This window comes from Paramisgurnus dabryanus, chromosome 7 (assembly GCF_030506205.2).
Source record: "Paramisgurnus dabryanus chromosome 7, PD_genome_1.1, whole genome shotgun sequence".
NCBI lineage: Eukaryota > Metazoa > Chordata > Actinopteri > Cypriniformes > Cobitidae > Paramisgurnus > Paramisgurnus dabryanus.
This window is the reverse complement of record NC_133343.1, coordinates 9,040,320-9,064,170: the sequence shown is the minus strand read 5'-3', so window position 1 is coordinate 9,064,170 and position 23,851 is coordinate 9,040,320. Positions and strand designations below refer to the sequence as shown.

Genomic DNA, 23,851 nt, shown 5'->3' with positions numbered 1-23,851 from the left:
ATAATTATTTGGTTAATTCTGCTGACAAGATTTCTCCCAAAATCAAAACAGGGCAAATGGTCAAAATAAACTTGAATACTAAAAAATATTAAATAAAGCATATTTGCCATGATGGGCAAATATGGGCTCTGATCTCGGATCTTGAGACCAGTGTTGGGTAAGTTACTTAAATTACTTAATAATTACATCTTCAATCATAATTAGATTACTGTACAAATTACTCTCTCCAAAAAGTATTTAATTACTTATAACTTTTTTAATCATATTTAGTAAATAATACAAAGTTATAGGCTTGAAACGGATGGAATAAATCATGTAAAAGTACATAAATTATTCTGGTCACACTATTTTAAGGTCCAATTTTCACTATTAACTATTTTGTCCTCGAAATACTCGAATTACTGCTTATTTATTAAGTAGTTGTTAAGTTTTTGTACTTTAAATAAATCCAACTTCAGAATGTTCTTTCAACAAAGATAATTAAGTAACTTGAACAAAGATTTTTTTGTTGAAGGGGATCAATTCATTATTTTGTGTTCACTGAATGAAATGAGCATAATCATTCAGCTAACAAATATTTTTTTGTTGACTGGACTTATATATAAGTTTTTGTCCAATTAGTTTGCCCAATTTACCAAACGGAGTAATCTGAACAAGCAATTAAAAAAAACAATGGTCGGAATGGTTCCCAACATGCATTGCGACATGTTCACTTCTTTGGTTAATATTTACTAAAAAAGATGACTGTTTTAATTTTTTCTGGATTTATTCATGTTGTTATGTTGTAAATGTTAGTTATATGTTGTAGTTTGAGTTATTTTAAAAGAAAATTTTTGTTCATTGTTACCATGATTGAGGAGTGTGTGTTCAGTGTAGAGGGCGGCACAGTGGGTCAGCACGCATCATTATTGCCTCACAGCAAAGGTCTCTGGTTCAATGCTTACTTGAACTGTCACATCTTGTTTTGGTAGTAGTTTTGTTTTGCATAACAGGCAAGTTCATATGGATTTAAATAAATAAATTGTATTTAGCAGAGCATAGTGTATAACTTATCTGACATGAAAAATAGACTTATTGTGTCAGGATCCGTCAAAATCATGTGTTTAATATATATATTAATTAATATATATATATATATATATATATATCAAATGAGTCTGTCAGTTGGTTCCATTTGATGCTTTCCGGTAAAGAAGAAATGAATATAATGCCCGATCTTCAGTATTGAGTTATACTGTGATTTATACACTGCTTGTCATACAATCAAATATAATATTATTAATTATTAATATATATATATAATATTAGTATATAACATGCAATAAATGTGCAATAAAATATTATGTAATATATAAAAATTATATTATAAACATAAAGTGCAAAATTGTAATCTTTTCAAAATATATTTCCAGGTTTTGCCAAAACTATACTGTACACTGTCGTGTAAGCAAAAGGACATAATACTGGACAAATAGACTATTAATTAATTTATTTTTTTAATTCCACTTTACGTAAATTTCTGTAATCAAAAAGTGTTTCCATATACATCACATGATAACGTGGGCAGTCTGTATTTATCATCCTTGTCATTCTATCAGTCTGCCACATGAGGGCGCTTCGTCGCTTTCTCTCATAAATCTGCCCCCACATTGAACAATTGCATCGCGGAGAGAATCTGAAGACGAGGCGTTTCCAGTCGCTGTCTGGCTTACTGAACCTTCCTGACGGTCTTCTGCTGTCCGCTCCCGTTGTTTGGAGCACGATCGATAAAACGCCACGCAAACGTCCAGTTTCTCGAAGCAAAACATGATGGAAATAGATGGAATTCCTGAAACGAAGATAAAGAGATAACGAACGAGAGGAACATGACGGTAAATGGACATTTTAATTCTCCGGAATCACGAAACGGATGTTTCCCTTTCCACTGTGGGTTATCTTCAAGCAGACGCGCGCTCGCGTGATGTCCCATGTAACTACGAGATATTTTTTTTTACAAATCTTCAAAGTGCATTCAAAGGAACAAAGGACAGCAAAAGTTGTGAATAGTACAGCACACGTAGACTTTTAAGTAATCAAATGAGTCTGTCAGTGGGTTCCATTTGATGCTTTCCGGTAAAGAAGAAATGAATATAATGCCCGATCTTCAGTATTGAGTTATACTGTGGTTTATACACTGCTTGTCATTTGGTTGACATTTTTAAATGTTTTAGGCTTTTTTGAAAGAAATGTGAAGCTGTTTTTTCCAGACTAACGTAAAGTCTAGTCGCAAATAACTGAGAATAAACCACAAAATATTGCCTTTGAAGAGGAGATAGCAAGTTAACATGGCAGTTAAAGGCCGAATGAGAATTCTCGACATTGGACTGTTTGTCATGATGGTTTTTCTCGGTCCTGTGACAGGTAAGTAAGTTAAGTAATAATATAAGAATGCTAAAAGTAAGAATTAAAGGAAACACTATAAATGTCATGAAATTTATGTAGTATTGATGTTACACACCTGTAGTTTCACAAATAATTCACATCCTCTCAAAGTGTAGTGTCATTTCCAGTACTTTGTGTGTGTGCGCGTGTGTGTATTCATCAATGCCTCCAACATCCCTCAGGAACTCTATTTCCTGTATGTATGTGTGTACAGTATGTGTGTGTGTGTGTAGGTAACTATAGAACATTGGTGGGTGTATGTCATCAGACAGGGTTTATTCTGACTGTATCAAACAATCTTTGTGTGTATGAACATGTGTGCATCTGTGTGTGTTTTTATGTCCATTATATATTCGTATGTGTGTGTTTGCTCTTTTTGGCACCTGCCCCAGAGCTGCAGTGAAGCTTCTGAGCATCACACAGATAAGATAAGACCCGACCCTGCTCACAGGCTAAACACCGATTAGCTGTGAAGACAAGCATGATACTTAATTTCATTGTGTGGTTAGAAACGTAAAGTGACACAATGTGGCTCGTAGTTCGGCCTCCTTCACAATGAACTCTGCAATATGACCATCCAGGCTGGAACCAGAGCCAAATATCTGCTCACATGTAAACTAGCCACAGATTTATTGATATTGTGCCATTAAATTAGTTGGTCTTGCAAGAGCATTTGTGATTCTCAAGTTCTGTTTATTGCTTTTTGCTTGCAATATTTTTTACACCAAACTTCTGTGGGTTCCATCCTGTAGCATCGGAAAGTGTTGATAATTAAGCGTTTGAGAAAAATGTGGTTTTATACCCACCTTTAAAATAATATAATTATTTTTTCATTATTTACACCCCCCATGCCATTTATTTATTTGTTTCCTTCTTCCATTAAAGAGGAAAGTTTCTAAGAAATATATAATTTTTACATACAAGAATGAGGATGGTGATTTTAAGTACAAAAAACAACAACATAAAAATACCATAAAAGAAGTCTGTTCAACTCCGTATGTGCTATATTTCGTATTGATTTTAGAGCCTTTCAAAAGCTGTGTGAAACAGGTTGAAATTTGTCATTGTTTACTTTTTCCTCTTGAAAATAGCACATATGTAGTTTGAACATTTTTATATTACTTTTATTTTTTAGTTTTTTTAGCAACCTGGGCCCGTATTCATGAAACATTTTAGCGCAAAGAGTTCCTCCTAGTGACTTAATTCTAAGAAAATTCTTAGAAATGTGGGCGTTTCCCCTTAAATTAAAGAAAATATCCTAGTAAAGAAGTAATTCAGAAAGCGTATTAACCCTTCAAAGAGGCCTTAAGGTCCAAAATTGTTATGAGTATCGGTGAGGACTTTTAAGAGACTGTTTTTTCTAAAGTTTCTTTAGCAGCAGGGAAAGTGGACAAAACGCAAAAAGGGAGACAAAGTGTTGCAAACAATGCATGACAGTAAGATAATAACACTTTAGATCAGTGGTTTTCAAACTGGGGGCCCCAGGGGGGCCGCGAGATTGTGCCAGGGGAGCCCCAGTTTTATGACATTTTATAAAATACATTCTTTTATCATGAATTCTGTGTAATTAAACCAAAAATATAATAAGCCAACTAACCAACAGCACTACTAGGTATAATTTTATATGTTTTGTTTAATTAAAATATTACATTTTAAAACTGTTTTTATCATAAATTTTCTTTCGGGGGGCCGCAAAAAAATGCACTTTACTCAAGGGGGGCCGCACGCTGAAAAAGTTTGGGAACCACTGCTTTAGATCACGTTTGTGACTCATCTTATTATAGACATGCCAACATCTCAGACACCGCGTGGAAATGCCATAGCACCAGAAATAAAAGTAATCACTACATTAACTAAAGTAACAGATTTAGCAACTGAAAAAAGGCAGATATGATTTGGGTATGTTATAGACTTTTACAACCAAAATAATCGTTCAAACTTATAGAAACTCGGTCCCATATTTTTTAAAGGATAATTCACCCAAAAATGAAAATTCTGTCATCATTTACTGACTCTCATGTTTTTACAAACATGTATACATTTTTTTTCTGATGAACACAAAGGAAAATATTTTGAGAACCACCAAACCATTCGTAGACCCCATTCACTTCCATAGTAGGAAAAAAGAATACTATGGAAGTAAGGGGGTCCATGAATTAATTTGGTTACAAACATTTCTCAAAATATCTTCCTTTGTGTTCATCAGAACAAAGTAAGGGTGAGAACGACGGTTATAGTTGAACACCATCATTAGAACTCTATAACCGTCAAAACCGTGTTATTTAAATATTTTTGGAAAATATTTTTTATCATAAACAATGTTTAAAAACTAATTAAAAACAACTGTTAACAGTCTGTGTTATTAATGGTCTATGTCGCTCTCACGGCCTATGTTCTCAAACAGTGAAAACTACATCACGGAGCAGACACTGACAACACGCTGACAAACAGGACAGTTACTTTTCGGTTACTTTTGTTATTAAACATAACAAAGTCTCACCTTTCAAATAATCTCTTCCTTCTAGTTAATTTACAGTATAGCATAAAATAAACATGAATGACCATAAGAAGGAATGTTGTTTTAACAGCAAAGACATACTGTTTAAAACACACTTGGCATCACATTCATGATTTCATGGTAAAATTACACTTTTTTTTGGTGACCGTCATTACCAATTCTGAAACCGGCACACCCCTAGAACAAAGAAATTTATACTGTTTCGTAACAACATTAGGGTGAGTAAATAATAACGAAATTTTCGTTTTTGGGTAAACTATACCTTTATAGCTTCTTAGAATTTCTAAAAGCTCCTAATTTAACTTAAAAACTTTTATGTAGGGGTATATTTTTATTTTTTTATTATATGCTGTTAATGTCATACTTAACGTATTTTATAGGAAATAAACAGCGACACGAGGTTCTGTAAGTTTGCATGATCACTTTGCTTATAGAAGTCTGTAACATATCCAAATCATCTCTGCTGCAGTATAGTTGCATTTTTCCAGTTGCTGAATCTGTTACTATAGTTAATGTAGTGATTACTTTTATTTCTGGCGCTATGGCATTTTTGCGCTGTGTTGGAAATGTTAGCATGTCTATAAGATTAGTCGCAAACGCGATCACTGCACGATCTAATGTGTTGCATGTTATTAGCTTACTGTCAAGCATTGTGTGCAACACTTTTCTTCTCCCTCTTTGCATTTTGACCACTTTCCCTGTTGCTAAAGAAAAGTCGTCTTCAATACTCCTAACAATTTTGGACCATAAGAACTGTCTTAAGGGTGAATTACATTTTTTTACGAGGATCTTTTCTGTATTGTTAAGGGAAAATGCACACATTTCTAAGAATTTTCTTAGAATTTAGTCACTAGGAGCAACTCTTTGCGTTACTATGTTTCATGAATTCCGGCCGGGAGTTTATGTATAAAGGTGTCGTCAGAGAGATTTAGCGGAATCTATTGGTGAGACTTTGAATTGCAACCAGTGGCTCAGTCCAAAGGTCACATGTCCTTTTCGAAATGCATAGTAAAGCTATGGTAGCTGCCACAGGACAAACACGTCATCATCTTCTGAGACAAAGTAGGACAACGTAGTAACAAAACTCTATAGAGGAGTTTGTCCGTTTAAGGCTAGTGGCTACTGCAGAAACATGACGGTGACTTCCATGTAAGGGGCCCCAGAGTTTATGTAGATTATCTGTTTATTATTTAAAGTCTTTACGTACCACTGAAAAGATACTATATTAATTGCATTTCTGTCAATAGACTAGGGATGTTAACAATTAATCGATCTTCAACGATTAATCGATCTTCGATTAAAGGAAGGGTAACCGATTTGATCCTGTAACATTTTTAGTTATGCTGGTCTAAGTTGTCTAAATTTAAGTTGTTTAAATTTATTTGTAGAAATTTATGTCATCTGTGAAAGGCGTAGGACCAAAAAATGTTCAACCAATTATAGATTTCGGTCCGGACGGACGTTGCCTTTTTTGTCCCTCATCCGTAAGCGTAATTTGAATGCCCACCGCGCAGCTAGTCCACGCAGACACTGAAAGTGTCCATGCAGACACTACGCCTACACAACCGAAAGTGTGCTTTAACTAATTCTGATGTAAACATGTTGTTTATGTTGATTGTTTTGGAAATGTTATTCACTTTGTACTGCAAAGTTTTCTCACTGGTGAATGAAACATGAGATGTGACCGTCTGATCTGTGCGTGTTCATGTGTTTTGAAAGAGGCGTAACTTTGGAGGGCGATTTGAATGGAGGGTGGGATCGTGATTTCATTGCCAGGAGGCTACCGTTAGCATTTTCAAAATGTGATACCCTACCTTTAATTGTCGATAAGAATTAAATCGCTAAAACTTAAAGATTGTCGAAAAAATGAAACCAGTTAAACTAGCCATGATCACAAGGATGCTCAATGCCAAACACTCACCTGGGCTTTTTAACGAGGCCGCCTGTTAACGCAACAAAATGGCATCCGCAGTGGATCTGATAAGGGTCCTATACAGAAAATTCATATATGGTTAGGATACTGAAAACAAAGATCCTCTTCAGGGAAGCCTGCAAGATTAGCATAGCAACGCTGCTAACGGTGCTATACACAGGGAAGGAGACCAGAAGCTTTTTTTAATGAACAGATTAAATGTAATCTTAAATGTAATTTTACGCACAGTTTTATGTCATTGGCTATATGACACTGCAGTGAAGGCTTATTGCACTATTACTGTTAACGATTATTCAATTGATTAATCGTTAATTTAAACGATCATCGAATATGGGACATTGCATAAATTGACATCCCTAACAACAATAGACCCTCATACATTTTACACACTGCACCTTTAAATTTTGTCGTCATTTACTCACCCTCAAGTTGTTACAAACCTTTATTCTGTTGAACACAAAGAAAGATGTTTTTGAGTAATGTTTGCGGCCAAACATTTTTGGAGCCCCATTGATTTCCAAAGTATTTTTCCTACTATGGAAGTCAATAGTGCTCCTGCTTGATTACAAATATCGTCCTATGTGGAAATGTTCCTATCTGGGTTAATTCTTTTAAATGTAATAAGCATTTGCTGTGTTCCTATTCTGGGATTTATGGGATGCTGGGTGACAAGTCTGCCCCAAGCTCCTAACTCTTATTCATCTCTGTCTCATACACACTCTTCATCTCTTACATACAAACACGAAGAGAAATATTTCTGGTTTCGTCAATATTTTTGTTGCACTCAAACAGTTTAGTAGACCAACTGGATGGAGCATGGATGGTTGGACAGATTATAGCAAGGGAGGGTTTTTGGCCGGAAGCTTTAGGCGTGAATCACTATGTAGGTCGTGGGCACATTGCTGTGCTTTGTAGCACTGTTAAAAGGGGAGAGTCATAAATTATCACTGAGTTTTTTAGAATTTTGATTGCTGTTTATAGAGATTTCATTTAATATTATTTTGTAGATTTTCTAGCATGGAGCTCGGCTGTACACAAGTAGTTTTCTGATCAACATTTAAGATATTATTATATAATATAATATATAATTGTTATACGTTATAAATATTTCTTCTCTCTTTGGGCTGCACAAGTCAGAAAAAATCTGAACGCACACTGTCAGAGACAGTCATCTTCAAGAACAACACACGCCCATACACTGTTGTCCTCCCCAAGGTTATGATCTATTGAATACTAAGAAGAGGAATAGACTACTTTCATTATCTCGATAAGTCACTCTTTGACTGAGCTTCCAATTGGCTGACTGCTCATTACATTGATGTGTCCAGTCAGAAACGAAGTATGGGAGCGGAGCAGTTGTATTTTTCCTGGAGCGAGGATCATTTTTTTCTCCTAGTATTGCGTATATATTTTACACTGAGTGCATCTTCTGCACACACAAAAATATTTTATAATGCAGTGTTAATTTTTTCCCGATTGAACTAACACAACGTGAGGAGGGAGCAAGGAGAAAGCACTGGTAAACCTGGAGTGGAGATGGAGCGGAGTGATTATGAAATGCTCCGAGCGCGGAGCAGAAACAGTTTATACAAATTTAGCTTTTAGCGTCACTACTGAAATATACTTCCTTTTGCGTCCCAATAGCAACATTTACAAGGATCCCTAATTTTAGAAATGTTTGGTGTGAGGAATATGGGACTTAATTATTGATGGTGAATGGTGATGATTGGTTAAAATAGTACATTTAAAGCAACACTATGTAGTTTCATGTAAAAATGACTTACAGCTCCCCCATGTGGTTGAAAAGACACTTTTCTGCAGGCAGGGGGAGGGGCGGGGCTGTGTGCTCTACCCTCCACCGCCACTTTCAGAGTGTGCTTGTAGCAGCTAGGAGGCTGCTCAGGTTGCAGCAACAGTACAATTTGTCCAGTTAAAAGTTGTTCTATCACTGAAATAATTTTAGAGACATTATTTAAAGGTAAAAAAAACTACATAGTGTTGCTTTAAACACACAAACTTGTATAACTTCAAATATTCATGGAAGATCATAAGAAACATTTCAGTCAAACGACCCTAAACTTTTGACCAGTGGAGAGTATGCATGTACAAAAAAAATGTGGGTAAGCAATGAAGTGTGTGTGTCTTTTGAGTCAGTTATGTTGCTATCAGAGAATGTTCACATCATCCTACATGAAAAGACCATGAGCAGAGACGAAAGTAGGAGGCACAAAGATATAGAAGAAGTCTTGAAGAATTGACCTTGGATGTAATCTTCCAAGTTGAGCTCCCTTCTGAGATAGACGTTATCTGCATTCCTCTCTTCAAACAACAATTAAAACAGTTATCACACTAAAAACATTGCCTACGCAAGCCGTAAGTGAGATGTTCGGAGATGTCTTTTTCTCACAATGCTGGATGAGCTATTTTCAAAACAACCGATGGCCATAGAACAGCAAGTTAGTGCCAAACACCTGTTTTAAGGCAAACCCAGAATCGACGTTAGAAAAAAACAGCAAATAATGGAAGCACACAGGATCCTTATGTGCAGTAGGAGAGGATGTGAATCTAGTCATTGCTAAAGTGCATTGAGTTGAAATGGTTTCATGTCCCTGTTTCTCTTATCTATCTCGGCCTCTTTTAATCTCTGTCTCTCTCTCTCTGTAGCTGCCCAGAGCGAGCAGAGGGAGTGCGCTTACATGAAAGATGGTGGAGAGGGGCGTATCTTTCCTGAGAACTCCACGATTCGCTGCAATCACGGAGAATACTGCTTCGGATTCTGGAATGAAATAGACAATGAGAGCCGAATAGAAAAACAAGGTATACTGATGTTCTCCAGCCACACGTACAAGCATAAAACTTTATCGTCTCTCTCATCTCACCTCTGTGTCCTCCATTTAATACAGGTTGCTGGAAAAACGTTAATAGCCAAGAGTGCACTGACCGCTGCGTAGTGACCAGTCCTCCATTACATTTCCAAAATGGAACCACTCGCTTCTGCTGTTGCAACAAGGACATGTGCAACACCAACTTTACTGAAAACTTTCCACCACCTTCCTCCACCTCCACCACACAACCTCTCTGTAAGTGTGTTTTACAGGAATGTAGTATGTATATACTATAGCAGAGGTCCTGGAGTGCCGATGTCCTGCAGAGTATAGCTCCATGTCTAATCAGGCACACCTGAATAATGTCTAAAGAGTCACCTAAAAACTACAGGTAGGCAAGATTTTAACAGGGTTGGAGCTAAAATCTGCAGGACATCGGCACTCCATGACCGACGTTGCCTACCCCTGAACTATAGTATAAGTGAATTTGCACGAATGGGCCAAATTATGTCCTCTGATACTGATTATAGAGTGAAATCTGCCGATGCCAATAGTTTGGGGGTTATAGTAACTTGCAGTATCTCAATTCTGAAGATTCAAATTTTCTAATTGTTATTCATCCACATAATGACCATTAACCTTATTGAATTTAAACAAGTGATGTTTCTTTACAGACTATGCCGATAGTAAGCAAAATGGCTTTTATAGACCGATACCGATTATTGCCAGATATATCTGTGCACTTCTAGCAAAACTATCGGTATCTACCAATGTCGGTAGATGTCATTCTAAGTAATCTAATATCAGTATTGGCACAGAAGTTGTGTATTGGTGCATCCCTAAAAATAACCCATGTACATGCTTATGGTCATGCCTACTTAATTCTCTCTTGAAACTGATTATTGTGATGAATATTTGCACACAGTTGACTTTCTGCTCTTTTAATGCAATGTTTATCTCCGAACCCTTTAAGATTCTCGTCGGCTTTATGGAGAAGGAGCCGTAGTTGTCCCCTTAGCAATCGTCTTCACAATCGCCATCCTTATTGTTCTGCTTTTCTTCTCCTACCGGATCGTAAGAAGTGAGTTGCCATAGCGATGTTACGTTACTTGCTTTACATACATCATTGATATTGTGTCATGCGTGTGTGGATTTGTGCATCTGTGTGTGTATACAGGGCGCGCTAAACATACATTGCACAGTTTGGATGTGCTGGAGTCTGTGGTTTCCCCTCCTTCTCTAAATCTGGACAACCTCAAAATGCTGGAGGTACATATGACCCTAATTAAAGCACAGATGTTTTTGCAATTAGTGTTTTAGAAGAAGCATTGGGTTTCATCATAACAGAATATATAGTGTATGCATCTACAGTATATAATAACATTAGACAGAGGGAGATTGATTAAACAGTGCTCTTTAATTGTCTGATTCATAAAAAACACCTTCACTTAACTACATCAAAATGCACAGAAATGCAAACGATTAAATGCGAATATGAAGTATTAAAGCTGCAATTCATAACTTTTGCCTCTCTATCACCATCTCTGTTTGAAACCTAAAATTGCAAGGTACTTACAGATACATTTTTTCCATGGGTTAAAGGGATAGTTCACACAAAAAAAGAAAACAGATTGACAAAGCCCGATTAAAAGCTACATTGAAAGCTTTCATAGTATTCTTTTTTCTACTGGGGAAGTCAATGGAGCTGATCAGTTTGGTAACAAACATTCCTCAAAATATGAAGAGTTTGGTTCCAAAACGCAATAAACGCCATTTTTGAAAACAATGAGGTACTGCCAGAATCAGTATTATATCAAGTCAGTATTAAAAAGTAAATTCTTAACGCAAAATCCAATATCCGTTGTGTTATTCTGTCATATTTTCTCCCTTTTTTCCCAAAACGCAATAAACGCCACTCCTCCTTTTTTACAGAACGCAATAAATCCGTTCCAGAAATTACAGCGCACCATTCCACGCAATGTAAATTTTTTTACTAGTTTTCCTCATCTACTTTGTACTTCGTGATCAACATACAAACAAAAACAAAATAATACTTTAATAGCATAAATAAACCTGTGATGGTTTTCTGTGACGGGAAAGAAACGTAAGTCATCAACATCTAATAATTTACGCAAGAGGCACTCGGGAGATGGGTGCAAGTTTCTGTCATGATAACACATTGACCCCAGGGGATCTTATGAAAAACTTTCCAGAATTTTACTCAAAGTCAACGAAAATCGAGCAGGACCAAAACATTTTACAGCTGATAACCGCAGCAATGACAGTGTTCTTAATATGACAAAGTAAGTGTTTTGATTAATGACATTAATGTTTATATTTTTAATTAGTGTGTACAACTAGTCAACTAAATGAATATAAAATGGCAAAGATGAATGCACATTTATATAGGCTATTGATTCAATAGATTTATAGCATTTCGAATAAAAACGTGTCATGGATTTATTGCATTTTGTGGAAAAAATAATCAGTTTTTATAATAAATCTTTGAAAATCAAGTTATGGATTTGAATTTTTTTTATGTTTTTATAACCTAAAGATGCTATGTGAAAGTTTGTAACAGAAAATAGTGGTTTTCATCTTGACACTTTCTTGGTATAGAAAACACGTTTTTACCGAAATTTGTCAAAATGGATTTATTGCGTTTTGGAACCAAACTCTTCATATCTTCCTTCGTGTTCATCAGAAAAAAGAAATTTTTACAGGTTTGTAACAACATGAGTGAGTAAATGAAGACCAGTGTTGGGGAAAGTTATTTTTAAAAGTAATGCTTTACAATATTAAGTTAGGTTACTTCCAAAAAAAGTAACTAATTGCGTTACTTTTCATGGAAAGTAATGCTTACATTACTTTTTAGTTACTTTTGTGTTACATTTTCTTGGCTGAGGCTTGATCTCTTTAAGGCCTTGCAGGTGTTTTTTATGACCGAGCTCTGGCCTGCCATCTCAGTTTCTGACTCAAAATGTTCCCACACAGATGTGTATGTGTAGAGTTCATAATGTGACTACGTTTAGTTTAATCAAATTTAATCAAATTAATTAAACTAAAAAAGTAACTTGCATCCTTTTTTTAAAATGTAACTTGAATATTAATGTGTACATTTATAAAGTAATGCGTTACTTTACTCGCTACTTCAGAAAAGTAATATTATTACCTAATGCACGTTGCTTGTAATGCGTCACCCCCAACACTAATGATGACGGAATTTTCACTTTTGGCTATCCCTTTAAAGTGAAACTGACATTTCCTTCAAAATCATAATAAAAACAGCTCATTTTTGTTTGTTTGTTTGTTTGTTTATTTGTTTTGATTATTTTTAAACACAACAAAATTGTGCGTGTTGCAGCTTAAAAAGCTTATTTAATTAATTGCATGTGTTAACGTCTTACTTTTCTGACACAACTCGCTTTCTATTCCTGACAGCTGATTGGCCGAGGCCGATACGGCGCAGTGTATCGCGGTTCGCTGGACGAACGATCTGTCGCAGTGAAAGTTTTCATCGCAGCTAACCGCCATCAGTTCACCAACGAGCGGATGATTTATCGCCTCCTCCTAAAGCACGAGAACATTGCACACTTCATAGAGAGCGAAGAACGCATCAGCACAGAAGGCAGGGCAGAGTTTCTCCTCCTGCTTGAGTTTTACCCTCACGTGAGTACTTTAAGGGGCCGTGTACACCAAAGCTTTTAAATGTGGCTGAAACGCCAGGCAGATGCGAACTTTTGGCGCTTGCCAGCGTTTTTTCAGCTAAGTGCTTTGATTACCGATACTTCTGTTTTGTCGTTGTACAATGCGCCGGGTAGATTGTTGTGGTTTTTGCACGCCCCTCCTCCAGTGTGATTGGACGGCTGAGAGAAAAGTGAAAATATAACCTTATATACACAAAATTTGTGCTACAGCAGCTTTTCGGGGCATCATTTTTCGAACTCAACCTTTTCCGCACACAAACACGGATAGATTCGTGGGACAAGATGATTAAGGTATTTCAGGAGTCAGGAAGTAAAGCAAACATTGAAATGGATTCGGATGAGTCTTAATGCCTTCCTGCCTTGGAATGCTGCCTCTAAAGATTTTACAGTAGAGATTTCGGACACAGAAAGTTAAGCTGGCCAGAATTAACCAAAAGCAAAAACAATCCTGTCAAATTCCCACCCACATTTATCTCTCTATTCTCTACATCACACGTTGGCTCCAAAAGTGTAAGGGCTGGAATTAATTTTGTGGTTATATTTAGAGACATCAGGGATTTGGTCTTGTTGGAACAGCAATTTACGAGCGTGATTTGATCTTCAGATATCACACAAACTAGCTGCCTTCCTGTAATTGTCCTCTCCATCTTATTTACCTTTTCTTTCCTTAAGTTTGTGATCACAGTTAAGTTGAACACAGTGTCCTTTTTTAACCGTGTGTGTGTTCAAGCTCTTATTGGATACACACACACACACCCCAACGCTTTTAGAGAGAGATTATTGACTGAGCTGAGAATTATTCAATTATTCATAATCGTGGGCTGCCTGCCTGTACTTCCTGTGGATTAACTTCAAACCAGGTTACCATAGCGACAGGTGGCATCCTCAAGCTAGTACTGTGGTATGTCTGGAGTGTGCATTTTTGTTTCTTATGTAACACTAAGGATTGCCGCATCTATATTTATCCTTACCTTGTGCTTTAACCCCCTCCCTTCCAATTCCGCTTCCTTCTGTTTTTCCTGAACATTCCTCCCTGTACTTTGCAGATGCTTTGCTCTGAATGGAATACTCCCTCTTTTGTTTCCCAGGGCTCTCTGTGCACGTATCTGAATGGGAGTACCGTGGACTGGCTGAGCTGCTGTCGTTTGGCGCTTTCCGTCACCCGAGGCCTTGTGTACCTGCACACGGAGATAAGAAGAGAAGGTGAGACGCACATTAAATGTATCATTTTTTTACTCATCGCTCACTCACATGTCGGTCCAAACCAGTATAATCTTCTTTCCTCTGTGGAAAACAAAATGAGATGTTTCGAAGATTCTCCAAGTGGTTCTTTTCTATACAGTTTCCATACAAAAATGTGTTAGCGACTCACCTGTGATCTTTAATCACTATTAAATGTCTTGTTGCTTTATTATTGCACTGTACATTGTAGTTTCTAGACACACTTCTGGGTTATAGTGCACTCTAGTGGCAGTCTTTACACCGACATCTCTCTTATCACTCCACCCTTTCCATTTCCCTCACATACCCCCCTCCTTCCTGTTATTGTTAGGCGTGTATAAACCTGCTATATCCCACCGGGATCTAAACAGCAGGAATGTGCTAGTAAAGGCAGATGCTTCATGTGTGATCAGCGATTTTGGACTTTCCATGATTCTGACGGGAGAGAGACCACCCGGGCATGGAGAAGAGGACAGCAGATCCATCAGTGAGGTTAGCAAACGCAACCCAGACCGGTCCGGTTCTGTCCCATCCATCCCAGTGTCTAAATCAAATCTGTTGTACACTCTCTAGGTGGGTACAGTGCGGTACATGGCCCCGGAGGTGCTGGAGGGGGCTGTGAATCTGCGAGATTGCGAGTCTGCGCTAAAACAGGTGGACGTTTACGCACTGGGTCTGCTTTACTGGGAGACTTTCATGCGTTGCGCCGACCTCTTCCCAGGTACCGCACACGCAAACGCAAACACAAACTTTCCATGTTACCACTGCAGTTTGTTCTTAATTGCTTTTCTTCCGTCACATCAGGCGAGACCGTGCCGGCGTTTCAGTTTGCATTTCAGACAGAAGTGGGCAATCATCCGACCTTAGAGGACATGCAGGTATTTGTGTCCAGAGGAAAAGAACGCCCCAAATTCCCAGAAGCCTGGAAAGAGACTAGCATGGTAAGAAATCGCGCTTGAACACAGACATATAGGTTCCAGCCACCTGTAATGTGTATGTGCATTTGTGTTTGTTAATGCGCAGACGGTCCATTCTCTGAAAGAGACAATGGAGGACTGCTGGGATCAGGACGCTGAAGCCCGACTTACAGCTCAGTGCGCAGAGCAGAGACTCGCTGAATTGCTATCTGTCTGGGAACGAGAGAAATCAGTCAGCCCTGCACTGCACCCCATCACTGCACTGCATAACCAAAGGTAATCAATAACAATTAATCATTGCATAACTAAAGGTAATCAATATGCAGAAATCTCTTGGTTTTAACAATGTACAATTCAAAACTGTACTGTACAGCCATTATCAAGTAATCCACAGAAGACTTATGTTTAAAGGTGACAGAATGATTGAACAACAAAATTTTGGTTGGGTCTGTAATGCCTTATAATCTTCCTAAAAATCTCTCTCAGAAAGCTATATTAGGGTGGGGGATTTTAAACGCTTGGTTTTGCACCTATTTGGCATCCCTTCCTGCTTAACTGGCAACCTCAATATGAAATGCAAGCCCTTGACGCTGATTGGCTGCCTTTGCTGCCACTCAAAAGAATGTAAACTTCGCCATCTTCAGAACACGGACAGACCAAAATTGTACAGATAGAAAAGCACACCTCGGAACGTGACTTGCCATTTCGCTACGAAAAACACTGCTGCAATTTACTTCTCGATGGAAAAACGTATTTTCATTCTCTGTTCCCTTTCATACAAAACATCATGGTCAAAAATCAGTGTAGACATAATGGTTATAGAGAGCTAAAGGCCAATGCAGAAGTTAGCTTCACATGGGTTCCCTCGGTAAAAAGTCAGTGGGATTTTCCATAGGCATAGGAATATTGCAAAAATATAAGCTCTGTGATCAACAATAGGGTTAAAAAACATTTTGTCCATCAAGATCATTTTCACAAAGGAACCCAACTTTTATGAATTTTGGAGTCTAAATGTTTTTACTCGAAATTGAATGTTGATCTTAGAGGCTGTTTACACCTGGTATTAAAATGTGTTTGGGTCAATCACAATTGGACAACGCTAAAGACAGGTGTAAAACGTTTCACAACATTGCTTTTGTGGAATGTGTTGTGTTCGAACAGCCACAAAAGACCGCCTACTCTCCGCTATTGATCTAATGTGATGTACGAGCACAATGTTTTGCATCGTTTCTGATTTTTTAGTGTCAGCACACAGTGTACAGCGCTATCTTTAGGCTTTTATTGATAAAACTAAAGTGGCTGCTCTCCGCGTCTTTCATTAGTTCAAAGTTGTGTAAGCTTATTTAATCAATTGCTTTGAAATATCAGAGAAAGCTCTTACATATACTTGTACAAAACACGTTTACTTGCAACACAAGCAGCAGTCTCAGACATAATATTACTTTGCATCAATTTGCACCTCTCATTTCTCTCGCTCGCGTTAAAACGAAAGCAGAGGGACTCAATCACAGTCTCCACAGACCATCCTCTCAAAGTCATCAGGACAGAAGCGGCCGAAAGTGGATGAAAGAGACAGATTAAAACTTTTTTAATTTTGTTTGTTTATGTCTTTTTTTCAGTGAAAATATCTAAAAATTCTTAAGATGTACACTGCAAAAAATGATTTTCAATAAAAAAATCTTAGTTTGAGCAAAACGACCCAAGAAAATAAGTCTAGTTTTAGACCAAAAATATCACATTTCAAACACTAAATTGAAGAAAAATCCAAGAAAAATTTTCTTACCACATTGGCAGATTTTTTGCTTGTTTTATGCACAAAATCACTTAAATTTGATATTTTTGGTCTAAAAACTAGACTTATTTTCTTGGGTCGTTTTGCTCATCCAGAAAAAGCATCTTAATTTAAGAATTTGTAGATATTTTTACAGAAAACAAAACAAAAAACCTAAGATTTTTTTAAGTGTATTTTCTTGATGAGCAAAATGACCTAGGAAAATAAGTCTAGTTTTTAGACAAAAATATAAACTTTAAGCAAATTAGTGCTTAAAACAAGCAAAAAAATCTGCCAATGGAATAAGAATGGAACTTGAAATAAGTTTACTTTTTTCATAAACACTTAATTCAAGAAAATGTTTCTTATTCCATTTGCGATTTTGCTTGTTTTAAGCACAAATTCGCTTAAATTTGATATTTTTTGTCTAAAAACTAAAACATTTTGCAGTGTTTGGGCTTGTTCAGCATTGGTGGTGTAGGATGTGGCGTCATTTATAAAGTTGTTTTAAGCAAAAATCGGCACACTGCCACTACTGCTTCTCAAGTTTGCCTGACGAAGACCTATTTGGTTGAAACGTTGTGTGGTTTTTAATAAAATAACTTTAGGAGCAATAGTGGTACAATAGTGTACCATTTTTTAGTTTACTTTCAACAGAATAAAACGTGAACATATCTTGACTATATATTAACCGAAGATCTTATTTAAGGAGTTTACCCAAAAGCCCATAGAAAAAACACTAGAAGTGCTAAAATGCTTACTTGTTTCTGTTTTTTATCTACAAAAATGCATCATCATTGCAGCTTTCTATTGGCTGTCAATTAAAATGCGCATATGATTCTCTGCGGATTTGAATCTCATACGTTTCAAGCAACAAAACTTCTGTTTTCTAGAAACGACTCTACTGGATGTCAGACACCGAGGTCAGGTCCTGACGTTGAATATTCATCTGCAGTCACTGAAGACCTTGACACCTCTGCGGACCCACCCCCAGTGGGACGGTCTAATCCTGCAGAGAAAAACTGCATCAACTATGAGTGGCAGCAGGCCCATTCTTTGCAATCTGGCACAGAGAGCTCCTCCCCAGCCTCTGTTTCAGAGTCCCACACTGCTAATCAGCCTCCACCAGGGGGCAATATCGGCCTTCTCTGTGTTCATCTGACCCAGGAAGACCTGGAGACACCAAAGCTGGACCCAAGCGAAGTCCAGAAGAACATGCGGGAAAGCTCTGATGAGAGCTTAATGGAACATTCACAGAAACAGTTCTGCTCTCCTGAAACGGTGACCTCACGCAGCCCATTCTACCACCTGATCACCACGGCTGCCGAAGCTTCAGGGTCGCAGGGTTCGGGTCGCAATGCTGACAGCCCTGTAACTATCTTACCCAAGCAACAAAATGTCCCTAAGAGACCAAGCACCCTGAGGCTCAATGCTAAGCATTCTGGGAAGACATCCACCTCCTCTTCTTCTTCGCTGCGGATGAAGTTTGGAAAACTCGGCAAGTCCAATCTGAAAAAGGGTGAGATGGGCGTGGCCAAAGCCAGCGTGGTAAATGCAGCCCAGCCAATTCCCGTCACCAGCAATGATGCAACGGCGAACAAATACGTGAACGGAGCGGCACCTGAGACAGCGGTGGCGGCCAACAGCACAGAAGACTTGACCTTTGGTCTCTTGACCACTAGCCCAGATGAGCAGGAGCCTCTTCTTAGAAGAGAGTCGTGTCCTGACAACGCAAATAACAATAACAGCAATAACAACAATGGAGAGGGGGATGGAGATGCTGAGGGTGGAGAGGAAGGAGGAGAGAACGATGAGAATAGTGGTTCGACAGGAGAAGCTCAGTCGGCTTCTAACATGGAGCCGGTTGCACCACCTGATTCCTGTCCGGCACCATCCATCGCTCCCCCACAGGCCCAGTACCAAGCCCAGACACAAGGAGAGGCTCTGCTAAGACAGAACCGGGGGCGTAGACCCGAAAGGCCCAACTCGCTGGATCTGTCCATCACCACGCTGCCTTTATTAGGTGAGTATAGAAAGAAATACATGCATCCTTGGATATTATTGTTCCAGTTTTGATCTTGTGGTTTCATGAATGAAAATGAGTCAACAGTCATTTCTTTTTCATAGGAGGCAAATCTGATGGAGACGCGACTGAGGGATCGGGAGATAAAATAAAGAGGCGAGTGAAGACGCCTTACGCTCTAAAGAAGTGGCGTCCCGCCAGCTGGGTTATCACCAGCGAAACGCTGGACGGCGAAGTCAACAACAACAGTCGTCACGGAGGTCAGAATCAGGCCGGTACCAGCAGACCTAAATCAGCCTCGGCTCTATATGCAGGCGGACGGCGAGGATCTCAATTTTCCACAGATCGCAATGATTGTGACTTTTAAACTTTGCAACGAAGCAGGCTACAAATCCTGTCGAGTCAAATTCACCATTTTCAAAGGCAAAAGATTGTCTTAAATTTGTCCTCAATAATAAGCACAGTAAAAGTCTTTGTGGCTTTACAGTGAAAAGAGCTATGCAGCCATCGTTTAACGGTCATGTGCATTTTTATTGTTTTGTGTTGGCATTTTTTCTCCTAGAAAATTATAAATCAGATCTTAGATCAGTCTTTAGACCATTTATGAGAATGGTCACTAATATTAAATGAGTGTAAATGCCTACCTAATCATCACATTCCCAGTAAACCTGGAAAAATCAGGGAATTGTATATCGTAGTTGTGATTTCCAGGCCTAGAAAATATGTTAAGCTCTAAATTATTATTGGCTACTAGAAACTATTCCCTCTTATTAAGTACAATCTCTATAAATTAATTTAAAAGTCATTTTGCATATAACAGAAATGACTGGCAAACTCAACCAACCTCAATTTCGAAATGAGGAGCTATGGTAGCTGACACAGGAAAAACCATAAACTGTAAAAAATATGGACGTCACCCATAGGTTTGTGAAGTGCATTTTTTAAGCCAATTAGCTGGCGGAGCCTGCCGTTGCTATCTTGGCCGTGCATCACTCGCGGATAACCGAAAATGGGTAAAGATGCGGGAGATGGGTGAAGCTGAGATAACTGGTTGCTGAAACCACGCTCACCTATCTTGAAGATAGTGACGGCAGTGGCAATTCACCTGTCACTCAAATGGCCACTCCCTTATTACTCCTCTTTAAGGATTAATATAATTTCACAAATTCACCCCCTCACCATTGTCCTGAAGGGCAAAATAGCTATATAGACCATAATCAGTTTTTGTACCAGGCTGTAAAAAATTTTTTCTGCTGTGAATGCTGTAAACATTTTTTTCTGCTGTGAATTTGGGCATTTTAACATGGATGTCTATGGGAATTGACACTCTTTTGGTTCCAGCCTCTAGTGGAACGTCGGTGAATTGCAGTTTAAGTAATTTCCGTATTGGCTTCATCAGACAGATTGAAAAATTGCCCCACTGGAAAAAAATGTCGTCGTCTTATGCTACGTACACACCAAACACTGGGCATCGCGTTACTCACTCTAGATTACTCGCGGGATTTAACTTCATTGTCATGCGAATTTTCCGCTCGAGTTGAATATTTTCAACTTGGGAGAAGACGCGTTTGAGGGGAATTGTGCATGTTTTCGTGGCAAATTCGCCACCCATATCGCATCATTCGCATCGCCGCATGCGAAAATTGGAAAAATTGCCCCTCTGGAAAAAACATGTCGTCGTCTTATGCTATGTACACACCAAACACGCGGCATCGCGTTACTCGCTCTAGATTACTCGCGGGATTTAACTTCGTGTCATTTTCTGCTCGAGTTGAATATTTTCATTCGCGCCCATATCGCGTCATTTGCATCGCCGCATGCGAACATTGGAAAATTGCCCCTCTGGAAAAACATGTCGTCGTCTTATGCTACGTACACACTAAACGTGCGGCATCGCGTTACTCGCTCTAGATTTCTCGCGGGATTTAACTTCGTGTCATGCGAATTTTTCGCTCAAGTTGAATATTTTCATTTGCGCCCATATCGCGTCATTCGCATCGCCCCACGCGAAAATGTAAAAATTGTCCCTCTGGAAAAAAATTTTGTCGTCTTATGCTACGTACACACCAAACGCTGGGCATCGCGTTACCCACTCTAGATTACTCGCGGTATTTAACTTCATTGTCATGCGAATTTCCGCTCAAGTTGAATATTTTCAACTTGGGCGAAGACGCGTTTGAGGGGAATTGTGCATGTTTTCGTGGCAAATTCGCCACCCATATCGCATCATTCGCATCGCCGCATGCGAAAATTGGAAAATTGCCCCACTGGAAAAAACATGGAAAAAGTCGTCTTATGCTATGACACACCAAACACGCGGCAACGCGTTACTCGCTCTAGATTACTCGCGGGATTTAACTTCGTGTCATGCAAATTTTTCGCTTGAGTTTAATATTTTCATTCGCCGCCCATATCGCGTCATTTGCCTCCCCCCACGTGAAAATTAGAAAATTGCCCCTCTAAAAAAACATGTCGTCGTCTTATGCTACGTACACACCAAACGCGGGGATTGCGTTACTCGCTCTAGATTACTCACAGGATTTTACTTCGTGATTTTCAACTTGGGGAAGACATGTTTGAGGCAAATAGCACGTTTTCGCGGCAAACACGCCGCCCATATCGCGTTTGATCGCGTCTTCGCATTGACTTTGTATATAATCTACTCGTGCAAATCGTTGAACTCGCGTCTGGTGTGAACCCACAGTTAGACAACGTAGAGACAAAACGCGCTCCGGACAGTTTATCCGTTTAGGGTTACTGTAGAAACACGAAGGCGACTTCCAACGGCTCATTCTAAGGTAATAAAAACACTACAGTTCATTTTGTAAGGTCTTTAATACACAGCTGATAATATAGCTATGGATATTATATTGCATTTCTGTCAAGAGATCCTTCTGAAAGTCCCACATTGCACCTTTAAATACAGTTTAATCCAAGTACAAAGCTTTATTCTTTTCCCAATGCAAAAAATCCCTGCCGAATATGTTTTTACCCTTTACTAATATCTTCCCATGAACAACTGAAGTTTCTGTGTGTTTCTGTGGACACTGTATTAAGTCATTGTACTTGTACTGCTATTGCGTGTGCAAACCCAGCAATTCAACATAAAGTATTTCACGTGGAGGGGAACTGTGCTAGCACTAAATATCAGCATCAGCACTCAAACCTGCTACAAGTAAATATTTACAAATGTATATAGAGACTGCACAGCAACATCTGATATGAACAAACACAGGGATCACACTTAATCACTTTCTAGACAATTTACAATTTTACTCAGAGACTTAAGACAACACTGCACTTGGTCTGGAACGTAGACTGTTCTGGATCACACTACTAAAGGGATAGTTCACCCAAAAATGAAAATTCTCTCATCATTTACTCATTCTCATGTTGTTACAAACCTGTATACATTTCTTTATACACAAGGGAAGATATTTTGAGGAATGTTTGCAACCAAACCATTCATGAGTACCATTCACTTCCATAGTATTCTTTATTCCTACTATGGAAATGAATAGGGCTCATGATTGGCTCGTTTAAAAAAAATTCCTTTTGTTCATAAAAAGTTTCAACAACACGAAAGTGAATGAAAATGATGACAGAATTTTCATTTTTGGGTGAACGATCTCTTTAAGATGTCTAATGATATGCTTTGGACCTGCTTGTTATTCACTTATTTTTTTATGTGTGAATGATGGCGCATGAGTGCACCGGATCAATTATCGCTGCTTGCGTTCCCTTGTCCTCTTATCTTGTCTGTAGACGTGTGAAAGGTTTTCGTGCTGCATGTTTGTATGTATTCCTGTGGGATGTGCATCAAGTGCATCTTGTTTCAGTCATTTGATGAAAAATAAGCTATGGTGCTCCTGATTTCATAATGACATTATGAGACATCAGTCTGGATTGCACAGACAGGGCCACATATAACAGCTGTGGTCTGAAATGGAAAATTCTTGTTTTATTGATCTGCTCTGGCATGTCAGTCATAATTTAAAGGACACTGTTATTGTAATCATGTAAACTGTGTCCCATATATCCTCTTGCTGCTGCATGTCTTAAATTCGTCTTTTAGAGCACAAGGTATTTTCACCTGGGACCGTGTGTGTGTGCGCGCATTTGTATGTATGTGTGTATGTGTGTGTGGTTCTCCTGTTAACACAATCGTTGTAATCGTGTTGTGGTCAATCATTTTATTACTCCTTGCTGAGACATTTTGAAAATTGTGATTTCTAAAACAAGGTGCAGATTGTAAAAGTGTATTGTTATTTGCAAATTTTAATTAAATTATGCTTTGCATTTGCACAGTCTCAGTTAATTTACAGTGTGATAATGAAAATAAATTCAGTATTCACTGCTCTGGTTGCAACGTCCACCTTGCATTCAAAATTGCAATATGACCGTTTCACCACTAGGCGGCGCACTAAACACGCTATACAATGTCCGGTTCTCAATCCAAAGGCTGCAGTCTCCGGAGGTCGCATTTGTAGGCTGCATACGTAATCTTATTTCAGA

At 38.4% G+C, this 23,851-nt stretch overlaps 1 protein-coding gene and 1 long non-coding RNA gene across 3 annotated transcripts; one reads left to right on the top strand and one right to left on the bottom strand.

Moving 5' to 3' along the window:
• Positions 1-1,541: 1,541 nt before the first annotated feature.
• bmpr2a (bone morphogenetic protein receptor, type II a (serine/threonine kinase)) lies at positions 1,542-23,639 on the top strand. Its single transcript, XM_065240169.1, has 13 exons — positions 1,542-2,400; positions 9,537-9,689; positions 9,776-9,952; positions 10,671-10,778; positions 10,875-10,966; positions 13,139-13,366; positions 14,493-14,607; positions 14,957-15,117; positions 15,199-15,346; positions 15,430-15,566; positions 15,649-15,818; positions 18,207-19,336; positions 19,441-23,639. The coding sequence occupies exons 1-13, from the start codon at positions 2,325-2,327 to the stop codon at positions 19,701-19,703; spliced, it is 2,958 nt and encodes a 985-aa protein (XP_065096241.1). The 5' UTR covers positions 1,542-2,324; the 3' UTR covers positions 19,704-23,639.
• Positions 7,980-9,866, bottom strand: LOC135717881 (uncharacterized). 2 transcript variants are annotated; one of them, XR_010520451.2, is made up of 4 exons: positions 9,752-9,866; positions 9,569-9,648; positions 9,280-9,343; positions 7,980-9,191 (listed from the first exon to the last, which is right to left on the bottom strand). It is a non-coding gene; the product is annotated as an uncharacterized lncRNA (long non-coding RNA). The 2 variants fall into 2 exon arrangements; XR_012337103.1 differs by having other exon boundaries at positions 7,980-9,343.
• Positions 23,640-23,851: the final 212 nt, after the last annotated feature.